Source organism: Panthera onca, chromosome A2, assembly GCF_046562875.1.
Source record: "Panthera onca isolate mPanOnc1 chromosome A2, mPanOnc1 haplotype 2, whole genome shotgun sequence".
Taxonomy (NCBI): domain Eukaryota; kingdom Metazoa; phylum Chordata; class Mammalia; order Carnivora; family Felidae; genus Panthera; species Panthera onca.
The window spans coordinates 81,402,824-81,420,964 of record NC_138340.1 but is presented as its reverse complement, the minus strand read 5'-3'; the positions used below and the strand labels follow the sequence as shown (position 1 = coordinate 81,420,964).

The 18,141-nt window shown below is 36.4% G+C and overlaps 1 protein-coding gene across 2 annotated transcripts in view; it reads right to left on the bottom strand.

The window, feature by feature from the left end:
• Positions 1–18,141, bottom strand: part of FBXL13 (F-box and leucine rich repeat protein 13) — a 210,341-nt gene that overhangs the window by 158,427 nt on the left and 33,773 nt on the right. The window contains exons 4-7 of one of the 2 annotated variants that reach the window (XM_078442538.2): positions 16,590–16,657; positions 15,404–15,558; positions 13,992–14,101; positions 11,332–11,499 (exon numbers count right to left, since the gene is read on the bottom strand). In XM_078442538.2, the coding sequence (XP_078298664.2) occupies positions 11,332–11,499; positions 13,992–14,101; positions 15,404–15,558; positions 16,590–16,657 (501 nt within the window). The remainder of the gene's footprint in view (positions 1–11,331; positions 11,500–13,991; positions 14,102–15,403; positions 15,559–16,589; positions 16,658–18,141) is intronic. The other variant, XM_078442539.2, reaches the window with a different exon arrangement.

Sequence of the window (18,141 nt, the reverse complement as noted above, 5' to 3'; positions counted from 1 at the left end):
ATAGCTACTTGGAGGTCTCCTGAAGAGTCTGCAATCAATCAATAAGCTTCCGAAACTATAGCGTTAACATTTTTTATTCTTGCCTTAAATTGTCTATATGGAGGCCCATAAAAAGATGGTGCATTCTTGAAAAAATGTGGAGCCTAAAGATATTTCAAAACTTGATCTCCTTTCTGTTCTGTTTCAATCAACGATATTTCTGTAGTTATTAAAAGCTTACCTTTTATGCCTACTCGTCAATAATTGTTTGGAGAATTGGCTTTCACAGACAAAAGAAATGGCCTGGGGAAAATATTGGTGTTTTTATTATAGATCTGTACCTTCTTTCTTAACCTTGAATTGGGACAGCATATGATAATTTCTTAATTTTTTTCAATGTTTATTTATTTTTTGAGAGAGAGAGAGAGAGTACAAGCAGGGAAGGGGCAGAGAGAGAGGGAGACACAGAATCTCCAGGCTCTGAGCTGGCTCCAGCTCTGAGCTGTCAGCACAGGGCCTGACTCAGGGCTCGAACTCAGACCGTGAGATCATGACCTGAGCCAAAGTCGGGGGCTCAGCCGACTGAGCCACCCAGGTGCCCCAGCATATGATAATTTCTTAAATGATAAATTCATTCACTTGATAAATATTTCTGGATGCTTATAAATCAGGAAACATGAATAAACATAGTCCTAGATGTCAAGAAAGATTCAGTTTGGACGGACCATTGAGTGCCTTGGTTAGGAGGCAACAGAAATTATGTTGAGAAACTGTCTTGTATTTGAAGTTATACAGCTAATTATGCAGCTTTCTGTCAACTACTCCTCATTGACTCAAAACTGATATTGATAATGATTTGAAAATAAGATTGCATCATCACCTCTGGCAGAAATTAAAGAAAAGCATCTGAAATAAATACTGTACATGACATAGGCAACACCCCTGAGAACAGAAAAGGAAACAAAGGTGGGTATGCATGGTATATTTGAAAAAGGGCAAATAGATCAGGAAAACAGGACTGAGGAACGTGGTCAGGAATTATGCCATCCTACCTGAGGGCATATATATTTTTCTCATTGAAGAAGGACAGAAAGTGAGGTGAGGGGCAACGAAGTGGGGGATTTATAATAAAAAAAAATGAAAAGAATTGTATTCGTTTGCTCAGACTGCTATAGCAAAATATTATACACTAGGTGGCCTAAACAACAGAAACTTAAATTTAAAAAATGAATACGATAAGAAAGAATGAACTCTGGCCATTTGTTGCAATGTGGATGGAACTGGAGAGTGTTATGCTAAGTGAAATAAGTCAGGCAGAGAAAGACAGATACCATATGTTTTCACTCGTATGTGGATCCTGAGAAACTCAACAGAAGACCAGGGGGGAGGAGAAGGGGGAAAAAAAATGTTCCAGAGAAGGAAGGAGGCAAACCATAAAAGACTCTTAAATGCTGAGAATAAACTGAGGGTTGATGGGGGGTGGGGGGTAGGGGAAAGTGGGTGATGGGTACTGAGGAGGGCACCTGTTGGGATGAGCACTGGGTGTTGTATGGAAACCAATTTGACAATAAATTTCATTTAAAAAATAAAAAATAAAATAAAATAAAATAAAATAAAATAAAATAAAATAAAATAAAGTAAAATAAAATAGGAATAGGAATTCAATGACCTGCAGGAAAACATTAAGTTGCCTAAGCAAAGTAGACATCCATGCCAGAGTGAGGGTGCAGAGGAACTCTTTTGGCCCAAAACAGGGTATCAGAACTAGGGTACATAAAGGAGAGTATCCACTCAGTGGACAACCTTGCACAGGGTTAGGGAGCCCAAGATGGGTGAGGAGGGTGTTCATAAGAAAGAATGGCTCAGAGTGGAATGTTCAAGCCCAAGTGGAAAAGGGAAGGCAAAAGTGAAGAAGCATGGCTCACTCTACGATGTTGCAGCCCAAGGGAGATGAAGCTCAATGAGGGGACATCTGCCCAGTGCAGACAGTCAGAGAATAAGCAGGGTGAGAAGGGCCTCCATCCATGTGGAAGGATATCCCAGAATGTTGAAGTCTAAGAGGGATGGGGATGGTGTTCCTAATGAGAAGAAGCTAGGGTGGGATGTCAGAGCCTGCGTAGGTCAAGGAAGGTAAACCAAGGAAGGAAAACCTAGTGTAAAACACCGGAGGCCAAGCGCAATGTGGAGCATGCCTATGTGTGGAGGGATGGCATGGGGTGACGGGACCTATGCAGTGTAAGGAGGGCATCCCCAAAAAGGGCAGCCTACACGTGCATTGTCAGAACCTGAGTAGGATAAGGAGGGCATCTACATAGGAAGGCACTCAGGATAGTGTGTGTCAGCCCAAACAAAGTTAGTGAGGAAAATACACAGGAAGAAAGGCAACTGACACATGGCGTCAGAGCCCAAGCTGTGTGAGGAGGGCCTCTTCATAAGAGGGTGGCCTGGCAAGGAATGTCAAAGCCTAAGCAGGATGAAGAAGGGAGGTAATGGTGGCAGCAACCTGTATGAATGGTTACACACAGGGGGAGTGATCAAATAAGTAAATATATTAAGAATAATGAAAGCTAGGGGGCGCCTGAGTGGCTCAGTGGGTTGAGTGTCAGGTCATGATCTCAAGGTTTGTGAGTTAGAGCCCCGTGTCAGGCTCTGTGCGGTCAGGGCAGAGCCCACCTCGGATCCTCTGTTCCCTCTCTTTCTGCCCCTCCCTCGCTCATGCTCTCTCTCTCAAAAATAAATAAGTAGTTTAAAAAAAAGAAAAAAGAAAAAAAAAAAATGAAGGCTAGGATTCTCACTGGTGGAGAAGCACATTGCAAATATGGAAGAAGAACTAGAATGAGCTCTGTGGTGCAAAATTAAAACTGGAAGTATCCATGTGCAATAAGTTTGGGTATGTAGAAGTATGTTGACATGGAAATAAATGTGTACTTGCATGTACCTATTATAGTCTCCCACTCTGTCTACTGCGAAGACATGGGAGAAGTGACACAGCAATGGCAAAGAATACACGTAGTGCTCTAATCTTGGTTTCTATGTACAATTTCCATTAAGAAGGATTTAGGGACTCATGGAGAAATAACTCATCTGAGGTGGGGCAGGGAAAGTGTGAGATGAGCCTGGGATATCATGCTGTGCTATAAAGTAAGAAAGTATACCGAAGGAGCTGGTTATATGTCAAAAGGACATGGAAGGCAACTTGAATTCGTCTGAATCTAGGACAATTTGAGCACCAAAATAAATAGGGATAGTAATGGATTGTAACCCGTGACTAAAACAGAGCACCATGAGTCCATACTGCTATCAATAAGCAAACAGGAATATTTATATAATTTTAAAGTAATTACCCACAAAATGCATATCAATCACAAAGGGTGTGATTGAATTGGAGAAGCCTGATAGACACCACTTTTTTTTTTAAGTTTATTTGTTTATTTTGAGAGAGAGCAAGTGGGGGAGGGGGAGAGAGAGAGGGAGAGGCAGAGAATCCAAAGCAAATTTTCTATTTTTTTTCCTAATTCAGTTTTGGAAGGTAATAAATGTCTGACTGTGCAGAGCCTGATGTGGGGCTCAAACTCACAAACCATGAGATCATGACCAAAGAGGAAGTCAGACACTTAACTAATTAAGCCACCCAGGCGCCCCTGATAGACACCACTTTTTAACCAAGTGACCAAAGTGAATGTCATAGACAAATCCAAATCCTGTCACTGATATGATACAATGAGAAGAGCACAGCACGATGTCTGTGGTATTTCTAATTTTTTTTTTTAATGTTTATTTATTTTTGAGACAGAGAGAGACAGAGAATGAATGAGGGAGGGTCAGAGAGAGAGGGAGACACAGAATCTGAAGCAGGCTCCAGGCTCTGAGCTATCAGCACAGAGCCCGACGTGGGGCTCAAACTCATGGACCGTGAGATCATGACCTGAGCCGAAGTCAGACGCTTAACCGACTGAGCCACACAGGTGCCCCAGTGGTATTTCTAATGAAAACGAATAACCTGAATGTATTCTTGAGGAAACATAAAACAAGCTCAAATTAAGAGATATTCCATAATAAAACCGACCTAATCTTCATGTCAAGGTCATGAAAATTAAAGAAAGACCAAGGGGCAGTTGCAACCCCTCAGAGGGTAAGGAGGGTAAGGAGATGTGGCAACCAGTTGCTACAGTAGATCCTTTTGCATTAATGAGACAATGGAAGAAACCTGAATTGGGTTTGAGGATTTTGATAACTGACCATAAGTAAATGATCTTGTTTACAGGAAATAAACCAACAGCAGTCAGGGGTGATGAAGTATCATGTCAGCAACTTATTTTTGAAGTGTTTAGGAAAAAGAGTTCTTTGTATAGTACTGGCAACTTTTCTGTAAGCTTCAGATTATTAAAGTAAAAAATGTATTGAAAAGACTTGACTTCTTCCTTACCAATCTGGAGGCCTTGTCTTTTGTCTGATTGCTGTAGCTAGGACTTCCAGTAGTACGTTGAATAAAGGTGGTAAGAATTAACATCCTCGTCTTGTTCTTGAGCTTAGAAGAAAAGTTCATAGTTTCTAACCATCGAATATGATGTTTGCTGTGGGCTTTTCACAGATGGTCTTTATTAGATTGAGGTATATTCCTTCTAAATCGACTTTGTTAAGGGTTTTTATCATGAATGGATGTTGTTGTCAAATGCTTTTTCTGCAATTATTGCAATGATCGTATGGTTTTTATCCTTTTTTTAAATGTTTTTTTCATTTTTGAAAGAGAGAGAGAGCAGGGGAAGGGCAGAGAGAGAGGGGACAGAGGATGTGAAGCAGGCCCTGCACTGACAACAGAGAACCCAATGTGGGGCTCAAACCCACAAACCCGTGAGATCATGACCTGAGCCAAAGTCGGATGCTTAACTGACTGAGCCACCCAGGTGCCCCCTATCCTTTCTTTTGTTGATGTGATGTGTCATGTTGATTGATTGTAAATATTGAACCACCCATGCATCCTGGAATAAATTCCTGTTGATAATGGAGAATGTTTTTTAATGTATTGTTGGATTTGGTTTGCTAATATTTTATTGAGGATTTTTGTATCTATATTTATCAGAGATATTGGCCTATAGTTTTCTTTTTTTGTAGTGTCTTTGTCTGGTTTTGTTATCAGGGTAATGCTGGCCTTGTAGGATGAATTTGGAAGCTTTCCTTCCTCTACTACTTTGTTTTAATGTTTATTTATTTATTTTGAGAGAGAGAAAGAGAGCATGAGCAGGAGAGGGACAGAGAGAGAGGGAGAGAATCCCAAGCAGGTTCAATGTTATCAGTGCGAAATCCAACATGGGACTCAGTCTCACAAACTGTGAGATCATAACCTGAGCCAAAATCAAGAATTGGATGTTTAACCACCTGAGCCACCCAGGCACCTCTCTTGTATTTTTTGAAATAGTTTGAAAATAAGCATTAACATTTATTTATTTATTTATTTATTTATTTATTTATTTATATGAAATTTATTGTCAAATTGGTTTCCATACAACATCCAGTGCTCATCCCAACAGGTGCTCTCCTCAATGCCCATCACCCACTTTCCCCTCCCCCCAGCCCCCATCAACCTTCAGTTTGTTCTCAGTATTTAAGAGTCTCTTATGGTTTGTCTCCTTCCCTCTCTGTAACTTTTTTTCCCCCGCCTCCCCCTCCCCCCTGGTCTTCTGTTGAGTTTCTCAGGATCCACATATGAGTGAAAACATATGGTATCTGTCTTTCTCTGCCTGACTTATTTCACTTAGCATAACACTCTCCATTTGCATCCATGTTGCTACAAATGGCCAGATTTCATTCTTTCTCATTGCCAAGTAGTATTCCATTGTATATATAAACCACATCTTCTTTATCCATTTGTCAGTTGATGGACATTTAGGCTCTGTCCATAATTTGGCTATTGTTGAAAGTGCTGCTCTAAACATTGGGGTACAAGTGCCCCTTTGCATCAGCACCCCTGTGTCCCTTGGGTATATTCCTACCAGTGGTATTGCTGGGTCACAGAGTAGATCTATTTTTAATTTTTTGAGGAACCTCCACACTGTTTTCCAGAGCGGCTGCACCAGTTTGCATTCCCACCAACAGTGCAAGAGGGTTCCTGCTTCTCCACATCCTCACCAGCATCTATATTCTTCTTATTTGTTCATTTTAGCCACTCTGACCCACATGAGGTGGTATCTCAGTTTGGGCATTAATACTTTTTTAAATGTTAGGTAGAACTCACCTCTGAAGCCATCTGGTCCTAGACTTTGTTTATTGGAAGTTTTAAATTGCTGATTCTATTTCATTGCTCATAACCAGTCTGTTCAAATTTTCTATATTTTTTCCTGTTTCAGTTTTGAAAGGTTATATATGCCTAGGAATTTATCCTCTTCTTCTAGGTTGTCCAATTTGTTGACATACAATTTTTCACAATGTTCTCTTCTGTGGTGTTGGTCATTACCTCTCCTCCTTCATTTCTGATTTTATTTTAGTCCTCTGTCTTTTCTTGACAAGTCTGGTGAAAGGTTTATCCCTTCAAAGAACCGGCTCTTACTTTTATTGATCTTTTCTATTGCTTTTTTTTTTTAGTCTCAATTTCATTTATTTCTTCTCTAATCTTTATTATTTCTTTCCTTCTACATGACATGATACTATATACAGAAAACCCAAGATTCCACCTAAAAACTACTAGTACTAGTAAACGAATTCAATAAAGTCACAAGATGCAAAATTAATATACAGAAATCTGCATTTCTATACATTAATGAAATAGCAGAAAGAAAATTTTAAAAACAATCCCATTTACAGTTGCATCAAAAAGAATAAAATACCTAGGAATAAATCAACAAAGTCAAAGACCTCTACTCCAAAAACTATAAAACACTGATGAAAGAAGTTGATGATTACACAAACAAATAGAAAGATATTCCATGCTCATGGACTGGAAGAATCAATATTGTTAAAATGTCCATACTACCTAAAACAATCTAAAGATTTAATGCAATCACTATCAGAACACCAAGAGCATTTTTCACAGAACTGGAACAAGTAACCCTAAAATCTGTATGGAACTACAAAAGGTGCCAAATAGCCAAAGCAGACTTGAAAAAGAACAAACTTAGAGATATCACAATCCTAAATTTCAAGATATATTGTATAGCTATAGTAATAAAACAGTATGGTACTGGCACAAAAACAGACACATAGATCAAGGAAACAGAATACAGAGTCCAGAAATAAATCCACACTTATATGGTCAATTAATCTACCACAAAGGACAGAAAGGTATACAATGGGCAAAAGACAGTCTCTTCCACAAATGGTATTGGGAAAACTGACAGCTATACCCAAAGAATGAAACTGGACCACTTTCTTACACCATAGACAAAAATAAATTCAAAATGGATTAAAGACCTAAATGTGAGACCCGAAACTATAAAACTCCTAGAAGAAAACATAGGCATTAATTTCTTTGACATTGGCCAAGGAAGCATTTTTCTAGATATGTCTCCTCAGACAAGGGAAACAAAAACAAAATTAAACTATTGGAATATACTAAAATAAAAAGCTTTTCCCACAGTGAAGGAAACCATCAATAAAATGGCAAGGCAACCTATTCAATGGGAGAAGATATTTACAAATGGCATATCCAATAAGGGCTTAATATCCAAAGTATAAGAATTTATACAACTCAACATCAAAAACACAAATAATCTGATTTAAAAATGGACAGAGACATGAACAGACATTTCTCCAAAGAAGACATCCAGATAGCCAACAGACACATGAAAAGATGTTCAGCATCACTAATCATCAGGGAAATGCAAATCAAAACCACAATAAGATATCACTTCACACATGTCAGAATGGCTAAAATAAAAAACACAAGAAACAACAAATCTTGGAACCCTCATGCACTGTTGGTAGGAATGCAAACTGGTACAGCCACTGTGGAAAACAGTACGGAGTTCCTTAAAAAATTAAAAATAGAATGACTGTATGATCTGGTAATTTCACTACTGGGTATTTACCCAAAGAAAATTAAAACACTAATTCAAAGGGATAAATGCATCCCTGTGTTTATTTTAGCTTTATTTACAACAACCAAGATATGGGAAAAAAACCAAAGAAGAGGTAGTGTGTATATATATATGTATGTGTGTATATATACACACATATATATATATATATATACACATATATAGATATATATACTATATATGTGTATATATATATGTATATATACCTATATATGTATATATACATATATATATACACACACACACACATATATATATATACACATATATATACACAATGGAATATTACTCAGCCATAAAGAAGAATGGATCTTGGCATTTGCAACAAATGGATAGACTTAGGGGGTATGATGCTAAGTGAAATAAGTTATAGAAATGCAAATATCATTATGATTTCACTCATGTGGAATTTAAGAAACAAAACAAATGAACAAAGAAAAAAAAGACAACCAAAACAAAAAAAACAAGCTAATGACTGCCAGAGGAGAGATGAGTGGAGGGGTGGGTGAAACAAAGCAGGTTAAGAGCACACTTATTGTGATGAGCACTGAGTAATGTATAGAACCATTGAATCATCATATTATACACCTGAAACTAATATAACACTGTACACTAATTATACTTCAATAAGAAAACAACAAAATAATAAATATATTCTATATCAACAATAGCTAAACTATGAAAAGAGCTCAAGTGTCCATCAGGTGACAAATGGATAAAGAAAATGTGGTATATGAAATGAAAATGAAATGTTGCCATTTGCAACAACTTGGATGAAGCTAGAGAGTATTATGCTAAGTGAAGTAAATCAGAGAAAGATAAACACCATATGATTTCACTCATGTGTGGCATTTAGGAAACAAACAGATAAACATGTACGAAGAGGGGGAAAAAAAAGAAGAGAGAAGCAAAGCATAAGACACTTAAAAACATTTTTTTAGTGTTTCTTATTTATATTTGAGAGAGAGAGAGAGAGAGAGAGAGAGAGCGCCAGAGAGACAGAGTCAGAATCTGAAGCAGGCTCCAGGCTCCAAGCTGTCAGCACAGAGCCCAATGCGGGGCTCGAACTTACAAGCAGTGAGATCATGACCTGAGCTGAAGTTGGATGTTTAACCAACTGAGCCACTCAGGTGCCCCAAGAGACTCTTAATGATAGAAAACAAACAGGGTGGATGGAGGGAGGTGGGTGGGGGATAGGTTAAATGGGTGATGGGCATTGAGGAGGATACTTGTTTGGATGAGCACTGGGTGTTATATGTAAGTGACGAATCACTGAATTCTACTCCTGAAACCAATATTACACTACATGTTAACTAACTAGAATTTAAATAAAAACTTAGAAAAAAAATAATAAAGCAAATTAGGGGCAGGTCTCCCTGCCCTTTACTCATAATAAATAAATACATAAATAAGTAAATAAATGCTGGGTAAAATAAAATTGACTATTTTGTAAATAATTTTAAGTTTATTTTTGAGAGAGAGAGAGCACACGCAAGTGGGGGAGGGGCAGAGAGAGAGACAGAGATAGAGAATTGAAGCAGGCTCCAGGCTCTTGAACCCACAAACCATGAGATCATGACCTGAACTGAAGTCAAATGCTCAACTGACTGGGTGACTGAGCCACCAAGGCGCCCCTTTTTTAAAAATATTTTTTAAGATTATTTATATTTGAGAAAGAGAATATAATTGACTATTAAAGTAAAAATAATAAATTGCATTGTACGGTTTATAAATACCTCAGAATATAATGTATGGCAATACTAGCATGAAGCACAGGAGAAGGAAAACGAAAGCTTACTCTTAGGTTTTAACATTATACATAAAGTGGTAGAAAATTTTGTGAAGGTGTAATCTGTGATAAATTGAAAAGGCATATCGTAAACCCTAGAACAGCCACTGATAAAGTAAACAGAGAAACATTAGCAGTGAACTGCTTAGGAGTTCAAAGACAAAAAACAGCTGTATAAACTGTAAGAAAGAATGTGACATAGCTTAGGAAAACAGCTAAGAATGACATATTAATATGGCACAAAAGGAAAAGTAATTAGGGCAAGAATGACAGACTTCGTTACAGAAAGCTCTAAAATTTTTCACATTGAAGGACTCTACAGACAAAATTGAAAGCAAACATCAAGCATGGAGGGGTGGAAATCTCTAATATATTCCAGGCAAAGGGTTGATATTACCAATATATAAAGGGCTATTACAAACCAGTAAAAAAAATTATAGGAATTCCAATTTAAAAACAAACCAGAGGCAATTTATAAAGAGGAAATTATGGGCAAAACTATCCTTATCCTAATTCTATGCTCTATATAAAATGCAAAAAATTAATAATAATAATAATAATAATAATAATATAAAATAAAAAATGGGGTGCCTGTATGGCTCAGTCAGTTAAGCGTCTGACTTCAGCTCAGGTCATGATCTTGCGGTTTGTGAGTTCAAGCCCCGCTTCCGGCTCTGTGCTGACAGTTCGGAGCCTGGAGCCTGCTTTGGATTCGGTGTCTCCTTCTTTCTCTGCCCCTCCCCCACTTGTGCTGTCTTTCTGTCTATCAAAAATAAATAAATGTAAAAAAATTTTTTTTAATTTTTATATAAAATGCAAGATTAGGTGTAGATACATAGATACCTGTTCCCAAATATAACTTGAGCTTGATTCTGTGCATTTAGAGGGGTATATTTAATACATGGGATTTTATAATGTGAAGCTGCCATCAATCAGAATGAGGTGATATTTTACACTTCTACCACTTATCAGGTAGCCTCACAAAGTAGAAGTTACTTTTCTATCAAAATAGGAGAGAATATAACCAGTAGTTGGAATTATGGTTTATTTTTCAGAGATCAATTCAATGAATTGTAAGATGTAACTACATGATTCTTTTTATGAATTCACAATCTAAGGAAGAAAGATAGTATAAATATTTTAACTAACTGAAAGTTGCAATAAGACAAGACCATTTGCATCCCCGAATAGAGGAATAATGTTAAGATTAAAAGATTAGGGAGGGATTGGAGATTAAAAAGTGAGCACTGGAGTATCTAAAATCTGTTCCACCTTAAATGACATGTACTTGAAGGAGGAAGGAAAGAAAAACATTTCCTACAGCTTTACTTTCCCCACTTTTGACTGTCAGATTCATCTTATAGCCATCCAAAAGGATGGCCTCTAAAAAAATTAGCTTAACCCAAATGTAGTTGTAAAAAAACACGTATATCTTTGAAATAAAATCTCCATCATCCATGTAAGGTTTATAAAACCACTCTTTAAATAAGCATTGTGAAAATGACTAGTTACGGTACATGAATTCATACAAACCTGTGAGACCGCTCTTTGGGGTAACAGTGAAATGTCACATTCAGGAACATTGCCTTCAAGAGAGACTTTAGACAGACTTGGTTCAGGAAAAATGGATTCTCCATTAGCAGCTACTTTGAGTTTTAGGTTGTTTCTCCATTTTAGCAATTGAAGTTCATGTTTTAATATCTGCCATGAAAATAATTGATAAATTCCATGGAATTGTTGTAAAGGTTAAATGAGATGATATGTATCAAGCATAGTGTGGGGCACCTGGGTGGCTCAGTTGGTTAAGCTTCTGACTCAATTTCAGCTCAGGCCATGATTTCAAATGTTCATGGGATTGGGCCCATTCTCTCTCCCTCTCACCCTGCCCTTCCCTGGCTTGTGTATGCGCATGTGCTCTCTCCTTCAAAATAAACTTTTTTAAAAAAAGCACAGTGCTCAACACCATGATAGCACCAATTGAGCACTATTTATTGTTACTATCATTGTTATATAAACTGTCTTGTCAATAGCATGTTTAATATTCTCTGGACCACCAAGGCATTAGAGATCATTTCCATTAGTTGTAAGACAACATTGGCACAGGCAACTACCTTGAAGATGTGGTCCAGCTCCTCCTTCAGATGAGGAAGCTGAAACCCACAGAGTCGAGGTTCTGGTAATGATAGAACTGATATTTGGGGCATGGAAAGGAGGTGGTTAGCACAGAAATTAAAAAAAAAAAAAAGGAGAGACAGAAGAAAGCATCTGGGGACTTGCCTGATTTATTGTGACAAGAAGTCCCCATTTTAACTTTCAATACATTCCTTAAAACTGCATAATCAAGAAAAAGCCATAAGGGCAAACAAATGTTACACACAATTTTGATTATTATTAGTTATATATAATATATAATTATTACATATTATTATATAGTATATATTATATATAGTTATATAATTATTACATATTATGATATAGTATATATTATATATAGTATATATATATTATTATATATACCTGCCTCCTTCACTTCACCCTCCTAAGTGAGTGATTATTAGGCCAAGAAATCACATAGCTAGAAGCAAATATTTTCTCTAAACACTCAATTAACTATATAATATACATCTATACTAAGGATAATACTATATTATGTATAATATACATTATTATATGTATTAATTGTGTCAACTACTACATGCAAAACATTATACTCAATGTATGTGTATGATTAAGAGAACGATTTTGCCTCAAGGATGTTCAGTTTTAGAGGGGTGTGAAAGGAGCAGACTAGTCACGTACAGTTATTTATTGTACCATTGGACAATCACTGATCAGGCATGGGGGGAGCCAAGGTCAAAGTACTAGCTTAGTACACAGTGTTGAAAAACACTGAACAAGCAGATTAAAACAGTGGTACCTGAAGTATAACTGTTTAACTGGCAACATTGAAAATGAACTCCACAAAATTCTAGAGGACATCTTATAAGAACACCTGTTCAATACCAGCAGATAATAAACTTCCAGAGAGCAAGTATATGCTTTATGCATGTCAGTATCCTTTGCAGGCTCTAGCACTGTTTCAAGGATTATGTAAGCAATAAATCTTTTCATGCCCTCTCGGGACGTATGTAGTATCATCAGTCTCAACATCTGAACTAGTTAGCGGTGGGAGGCATTGATCCTGCGCTCCACCAGGCAATGACAAAACAGGAAGTTTAACTTCTTATCTTTCTCTTTCCTATTTATTCCAACTTTGTATTTCAAAGACTATTGATAAAATATTACCTACTGAATAATATAGCTAAAAAAATTTCAGCATTTTTCTGTCTGATCCTAATAGTTACTGTGCTTACTAAAACAACGTTAAATAGTAATTTACTAATAGCTTAAGCAAACTAGAGATATATTCAGGTTTGGAGGAATTTCCTTGGATCCTCTATTTTAATTGTTTTAATTCCTGGAGGCACCTGGGTGGCTCATTCGGGTGGGTGTCTGACTTCGGCTCAGGTTATGATCTCAGTTCCTGGGTTTGAACCCTGCGTCAGGCTCTGTACTGACAGCTTAGAGCCTGGAGCCTGCTTCAGATTCTGTGTCTCCTCTCTCTCTGCCCCTCCTTCCTTCTTCATTCGCACTCTGTTTCTCTCTCTCTCAAAAATAAATCAATATTTAAAAAAATTAATTGCTTTAATTGCTGGGGGGGGGGGGGGGAGGAGGTGTCCCAGTTAAGAATGATCCTTTAATTTTAGTAATTTAGTAATTTTTAAAATTATTTGATATTAAAATTATAATTTATTACATTAAATGTTGAAAAAGAATAAACAACAATTTAATCTTACCTAGAAAAAAGCTATTCAGTCTTTATCACAACAAATAGTTTCTCTTCCATTTTAGATATCTATACCCATCTAATCACTTGCTTGAGCAAAATTCTTAGTCTTTATCAATAACTTTAAACAAAATGTTGAAATGATTTTTCTCAGTGTTCATAGTTGAAACAACAGAATTTATTAGAAAATATTCTTGGTAGCTGACGTGAAATTTAAATTATTAAATTACAAGAATAAAGACCCCACCAAAAGTATGTAATATTCAGGATTTTAGTACTTTCCACACATAGCATCATTATCTGAAGCCACATCAATGTAACACCAAAATTAAATTTCTAAAAATACTAAGTTTCCAAGATACCGTACCAGCTCATCTTCTCTCTTTTTATACTTAAGTCTTGCTTTATCCCTCCATTTAGTTAGGATAGCTGTCAGCTTGTAACAGTGCAACATCTTTTGTACCTGCGATAGTGTATCTAAAGAAAAGTTATTAGGTTATTGTATATATTTAAAGATATTTCCCAAAAACCCAAAGTGTCTACAATATGAACCAATATTGCATCTGACAGTTTTTGTTTGATTTTAATTTCTTCTAAAATTAATTACTATGGATAGCAGACTTCTACTCCCGAGACTTTATTAACCTGTAAACATCACCTTTGCCCTTATAAATTAAGATGTCATAGATGTGATAGCACATCTTTATAAAACCAGAATTTCCAAACTTATTCATAGAAATAGAATCATGCGATAGTATTCTAATTTAGTTAAATGCATTATGATTAAAGAATTTGCTCCATTTTATGTTTTCACCAAGGGTCCAAAGCTCAAATACAGGGGTGGGGCCAGGAAGAAGGATGACTAAGGCAGGCCCCCGGATACCACTGACAGAAGGCAGTGGCTTCCTCACTGCGACCAATTGTTTCCTCCCAGAATTAGAAGTCCATCAGTCTTATGTCAAAACCTTCAGAGGGTTCACTGTGACTGAGAGACCAACAGGAATGGATCAAGAGGAAATAATTCTCTAATTTGCAGCAACGATAAACCAATATTTGGTGAAGTGGCTAAAATCTGAACAAAAGGCTGGAGTCCCCCGGGGTGTCTGGGTGACTCAGTCCCCTTTAAGCAACCTATTTCAGCTCAGGTCATGATCTCACAGTTCATGGGTTTGAGCCACACTTTGGGCTCTGTGCTGACAGCTCAGCCTGGAACCTGCTTTGGATTCTGTGTCTTCCTCTCTCTCTGCCCCTCCCCTTCTCTGTCTCTCTCTGTCTCTCAAAAATAGATTAAAAAACATTAAAAAAAATAAAAAATAAAAATAAAAAAAGGCTGGAGTCCTCTATCCCTGCTCCTAAGATCATGTACTTGCACTGCCTGCTCATCAAAGGTTTAAGGAAAAGAAAATTCATTTTCTTTGTTTCCTCATGTACCCATTTCAAATGAAATACCTGTCATGAATGGAAAACTCTCTACCAAGAAATAATCAATTTTGGTACCCATCTGTGATATACCAGGGGTCTATTAGTAAAAAAGCTGATAGGAGATCCCTATTTCACACAAATACATACAGAAGTTTCTTTTAAACATGACTGTTTGCTGTTACGATGAAACCCTTTGACACAAATCTCATTAAATATTTTAAATTAGGGGCTTTACATTTCATGACAGCTCTCTAGACATAATAATAAATTCTCTAGTACAAACTGCTTAGCCATTAAGTGTGTTGATTCTTTGAATACCTGAATATAAAAACAAATCAATACTATGTAAGGATTTACCTGTAAGTTGTTTTTTTTGACCTTTTACATAAGAGTGCCAGAGACGAAATACATATTTTTGAAGTCTGAAATTATTATATTTCATTGCTCTTTCTATTTTCTCAGCCAGCTCATCATCTTCATTTGTAAGAGGTATTGCTATGTCTCTCCAAGAGCTAGAGGCAGAAAATATAGAAAAATAGTATTTTGATGTTATGGCAATACATTACTAAATAAATGGAGACGGAGAAGGAGTAATACCACCTCCTTTAGCTCCTCAAAAACCACAGCATAGAAAGAAACTGTTCAATTATTGTTATTGTTTTATTTCTAGCTAGTCCTTGCATTTCCTTTGAGCTTGCACTTCCCTTTGCTACATTTCTAAAACCCAGAAAGATCTGGAATCCGGAAGTTTTTCCATAACCTATTTAGAGGCAAAACTAGACCTGATCTAATTTTGCTTTAGAACCTCCCTGGAATTGACACATAATTGTTCATAGTCTTTTTTCATTTCATTTCATGTATATACATTTCATTTTATTACATACATATATAATATATACATAGTAGAAATACTAATATGTTTGAATACGTTTGGTTCCAGCATGCTGTCTCAGACACCACTGAAGATGTTATATAATACATACAATGTGCAGAAATACCTTTGTAAAAATTTTTAAGGAAAGGAATATAAATTTGAAAACATATCTCCAAGGGTTTCAAATGAAGGGATTATAGACCTTATACTTTCAATTTTGAAGTTTTAATTTAAAAAAAAATGAAAACACCACAGGGGCACCTGGGTGGCTCAGTCAGTTGAACATCCAGCTTTGACTCAGGTCACGATCTCACGGTCTGTGAGTTCGAGCCCCACATCAGGCTCTGTGCTAACAGCTCAGAGCCTGGAGCCTGCTTCAGATTCTGTCTCCATCTCTCTGCTCCTCCCCTGCTCATGCTCTCTCTCTCAAATATAAAACAAAACATTAAAACACACACACACACACAACAAAGTAATACCATGAAGAAGTAAAGAACATACTTTAAGTAAAAGCCAAGTGAAAATAAATTAAATATATAATACAAAATGGTGGAGACATGATTAAATAGATAAAATCAGAACAATTGGCTAAAAATGAGTTGTTCTTCATATGGAGAGTATTAAAAAATAAAAACACAGAGAAATAGTATGTAAAAATCACATTCTTACCAAAAGTGTGTCTTTACTAAATGTCCAGTATAAAAAGTACATGCTTTTATCATCAATTCTGGAGTCATCTAAAATAAATAAATAAATAAATAAATAAATAAATAAATAAATAAATAAAAGAATGAATGAAACAACAAATATTAGAAATGAATGGAATCCAAAGGCTAACTCCAGAAGCTACACAAGAAAATGAGAGCAATGGTTGCCTTGGGCAGTAAGGAGACAGGAATGGACTGGAAGAACTATATACCATATACACTTTTTGGAATGTTATATTATCTATTTTTTTAAGTTAAAATTGCAGCTTAAAATTTTCCCATTATATTGTATTTACTTTAAAGCATTTTAAGTGGTGCCTGGGTGGCTCAGTTGTTTAAGTTTCCAACTTCGGCTCAGGTCATGGTCTCACGGTTCATGAGTTCGAGCCCCGCATTGGGTTCTGTGCTGACAGCTCAGTGCCTGGAGCCTCCTTCAGATTCTGTCTCCCTTTCTCTCAGCCCCTCCCCCCCTCACGCTCTGTCTCTGTCTCAAAAATAAACATTTTTTAAAATATTAAAGCATTTTTAAGTAAGTCTAAGGTATTATTATTGTCAGCTGTATTGATAATAGTATAGAGTTGTAGGTCACTATTAAACTGAATGATTTTGCCTTCTCAAGAATATAAAATGAAATTTTCTTTAAAAAAAAAAAAAAGAAAGAAAGAAAAAATAAAAAGCTTACCAGAATGCCTCACCAAACAGGCATAGGAAAACCATATAAATTAAGATTTCAGAATATACTGAAAGAGGTGCAAATTTATTACTTGCTACTATTCACAATAACACACATTGACTGACATGTGTGTTGAACACCTATGTGAGGATTCCTGAAATTATCTGTACTTTCTGTATCTCCTTTAATGAGCAAAGATAATATTATATTAACACATTTGTTATATGTACATGGCTACTATGAAGTGCAAATGGGGTTATTTTTTCTCATGTTATCGTCACCTTGTTTGCCATATAAATAAACATGTGGCCACGTCTGTTTGGTATAGAGATAAGCTTGGTTCAAATCTATACAAACTGCCCAGGATTCTTAATTCCACTTTTCAAAGACAAATGTTCTCCTCCTCAATCATGGATTTATTTTAGGCATACAACAAAGGCCCCTTGCTCCCCCCCCCATCCCGGCCAATATTCTGCCTGATGTTCAAAGACATTTGGAAACCCTCAGTTTGATGGAGATTATACGCAAAGTTTGCTTATGGTGAGGGGGAACATAAATCATTGGAATCATTCTTTACTAAATTCTGATTTTCATAAGGGAAAGGAATTCAGATGAGTAAAGTAAGAGTATTGGGGATATCACAGCAGGGTGGATAAAACCAGGAAAGGAATGAGGTGACAGAAAAAAAGACAAATTTCATCTACAATACAATCTTTCTGTTCTGCTGTTAGCCCCTAAATTTACTAAGATTAAACTTTTCTTTAGAAGATATAACCTGGGAAGTAATATATAAATATCTACAATAAATGGCATCATTCATTAAAAAATGAGTATATTACAT